Source organism: Engraulis encrasicolus, chromosome 24 (assembly GCF_034702125.1).
Source record: "Engraulis encrasicolus isolate BLACKSEA-1 chromosome 24, IST_EnEncr_1.0, whole genome shotgun sequence".
Taxonomy (NCBI): Eukaryota; Metazoa; Chordata; class Actinopteri; order Clupeiformes; family Engraulidae; genus Engraulis; species Engraulis encrasicolus.
In genome coordinates, this window is record NC_085880.1 from 15,962,148 (window position 1) to 15,964,647 (window position 2,500).

Here is a 2,500-nt window from a genome sequence, read left to right on the forward strand (position 1 = left end):
ATTTTGACTCACAAGACGCTACTTAACACTCGAGTCTAATACATTTTTCATGGCGGTTTGAACCATATAATTTTCCGCTAGGTAGACCGTTAGCAATCCGACAGTCCTAAACTGACGTGTCCACATTCGTTTTCTCACGGTCTGATCTTACTAATCCGAAATAGCTTCCCAGAAGGCGTCGCCAAGAAAGCCGCCAAACTTAAAGGAGTCCTTCAGTCAATTTCAATTTGCGGTTGTATTGCTCCCGCTACCCTTGACTTGTCAGTACCCGGTGATGCCACATTTTTCGGCTCAGCCCTTTATGAGATATGAACTATTCTAAAGGGGGCAGCATTTGTTTACATTTAAAAATATATATATTTTATATAAAATATTTTCCCAAAAGGTTTGCTAGTTGCCTGATGATGTATAACCGTTTTGATGTTTTTAAATAAAAATGTTATTTTGAAATGTAAACAAAGCGCTGCCCCCATTACAATGATACAGGATCTCGGAAAAGGCTGAAGAAGAAGGAAAAAAAACTCAGCTACCGACAAGTCCAGGGTAGTGTGAGCATTACAACTGCATGTTGAAATTGACTGAAGTTATCATTGAAGGAAGAAGAACTTTCGGTGCACAATTATCTTCAACACTAACAGGCTAACAAGGAAAAGAGGTTCAAAAGTGTTAAAACAAACTTCCAAGCTCTGCACATGAAGGAAATGAACTGGACACCAGGTGTGCGTTCCAATATGCAACCTTGCTTCCTCCACTTGTGCTTGTGGCCTCGTACCACGAAGTAATATGTCACGATGACATCACTCACTCACAACAGCATTATATTTCAATATCTTGCAAAAGCTCAATTGTAAAGTCTTTTTCTCATTTGCAATTGGGATGTGTAATGAAAAAACAGTCCCCCAAAAGTTGTTGTACTTGTGATACTTTTTTTTAATTGTTTTCTCCACGGAGGAGGGGCCAGGAGGCGGGGCGAGGTCACAAGCACAAGTGGAGGAAGCAAGGTCGCATATTGGAACACACTCCAACACAATGAAATCCTGGTCTCCATTAATCCCATGGTCAGCTGCCTGCTGGCGTGTTTTGACTACTTTGAATACTTTTTACTTCTTTAAACACAAGCAATCTTTTGATAGCTTGGACCGGCAACCAGGGGTTGTTTGCTGAATGTGCATGTGCTTGTTTGTGCTGTAATCAGTTTCAAAGGTGCAATATGTGTGGGTGTATTTGTTTTTTGTGTGTGTGTTAATATTTTTTACCTCCGCCAAGGAGGTTATGCTTTTGGTCATGTTGTTTTATCTCTGTCTGTCTGTTTGTCTGTTTGTCTGTCTGTCTGTCTTTCTGTTCTGTCTGTCTATCTGTTTGTCTGTCAACAGGATAACTCACAAAATTGGGCACAGATTTTGATGAAATTTTGTTGGAAATGACACAAGGAACAAGTGATTAGTGATTAAATTTTGGTGGTGATCGGAATGACGATCCGGATCCAGGACTTTTTGAATGAAAATATTATTCACCATTGCAGGATATGAGTGCTAGATAATCCCAGCAGCTGGCCTGTGTTCTAAAGGTGTGTGTGTGTGTGTGTGTGTGTGTGTGTGTGTGTGTGTGTGTGTGTGTGTGTGTGTGTGTGTGTGTGTGTGTGTGTGTGTGTGTGTGTGTGTGTGTGTGTGTGTGTGTTTTCAGTCTCTTCTCCGGGTGCTTGAGAACCCCAGCAGCTGGCCGGCCTTCCGTATGGGCGGCGGCTTCGAGGGGCTGCTGTCCATCATCGGCGACATGGACGGAGCCCTGGCCAACCCCCCCGCCGGCGTCTGGGCCGCCATTGGCCGGCAGGCGGCGAGCGAGCTGCTCCTATTGGCTCTCCACACCATGGCCTCAGCAGTGCATCTGGACCCCATCAGTGGGCACGTGCTGGAGAGAGAGGGCTACTACACCCGGCTCGGCAACGCCCTGCTACACCTGGGCTGCTTCCAGGACCCTCCTCCCATGCCCACACACATACACAATCACAGTCACACACACGCTGGTCACTCATATGCTTACGCGCACTCCTCCTCCTCGCACGCTCACACACATGCACACTCACTCTACACACACACACACACCTCCAACTGGAGGAGTTTCCGTCAGTTTGCTGTGCTGTTGGAGGCCGACGTCCCGCCACTGCCCCCCGCCCTGCTGGAGTGCGTGCGGTTGCTAGGATACCTGGACCAGTTCGCCACGGGTAGCCTGGAGCCGCCGGAGGTCACGATGGAGGTGGACATGGCAGCGGCGGCCGCAGCGGCTGGAAGTCACATGGGGTAGGGCTGGGCAATATGACGAGATATATTGGTAGCCTTAGTGCAGATGGTGTCGCCGGTGGGCCTTTTCACTATTTGCTGAATATACTGACAATATAAAATTGCTATGACCGAGAGCCTTAAGTAACAGACATAAACATTACAATCTTGGTGACAGTAAGGTTATAACATTAGATTTGCGCTAAGGGGTTAAGCTATGTGTA

The 2,500-nt window shown here is 46.6% G+C and overlaps 1 protein-coding gene across 2 annotated transcripts in view; it reads left to right on the plus strand.

The window, feature by feature from the left end:
- Positions 1–2,500, plus strand: part of wdfy4 (WDFY family member 4) — a 113,026-nt gene that overhangs the window by 32,106 nt on the left and 78,420 nt on the right. For both annotated transcript variants that reach the window (XM_063191356.1, XM_063191357.1), the window contains exon 13: positions 1,684–2,297. In XM_063191356.1, coding sequence (XP_063047426.1) covers positions 1,684–2,297 — 614 coding nt within the window. The remainder of the gene's footprint in view (positions 1–1,683; positions 2,298–2,500) is intronic.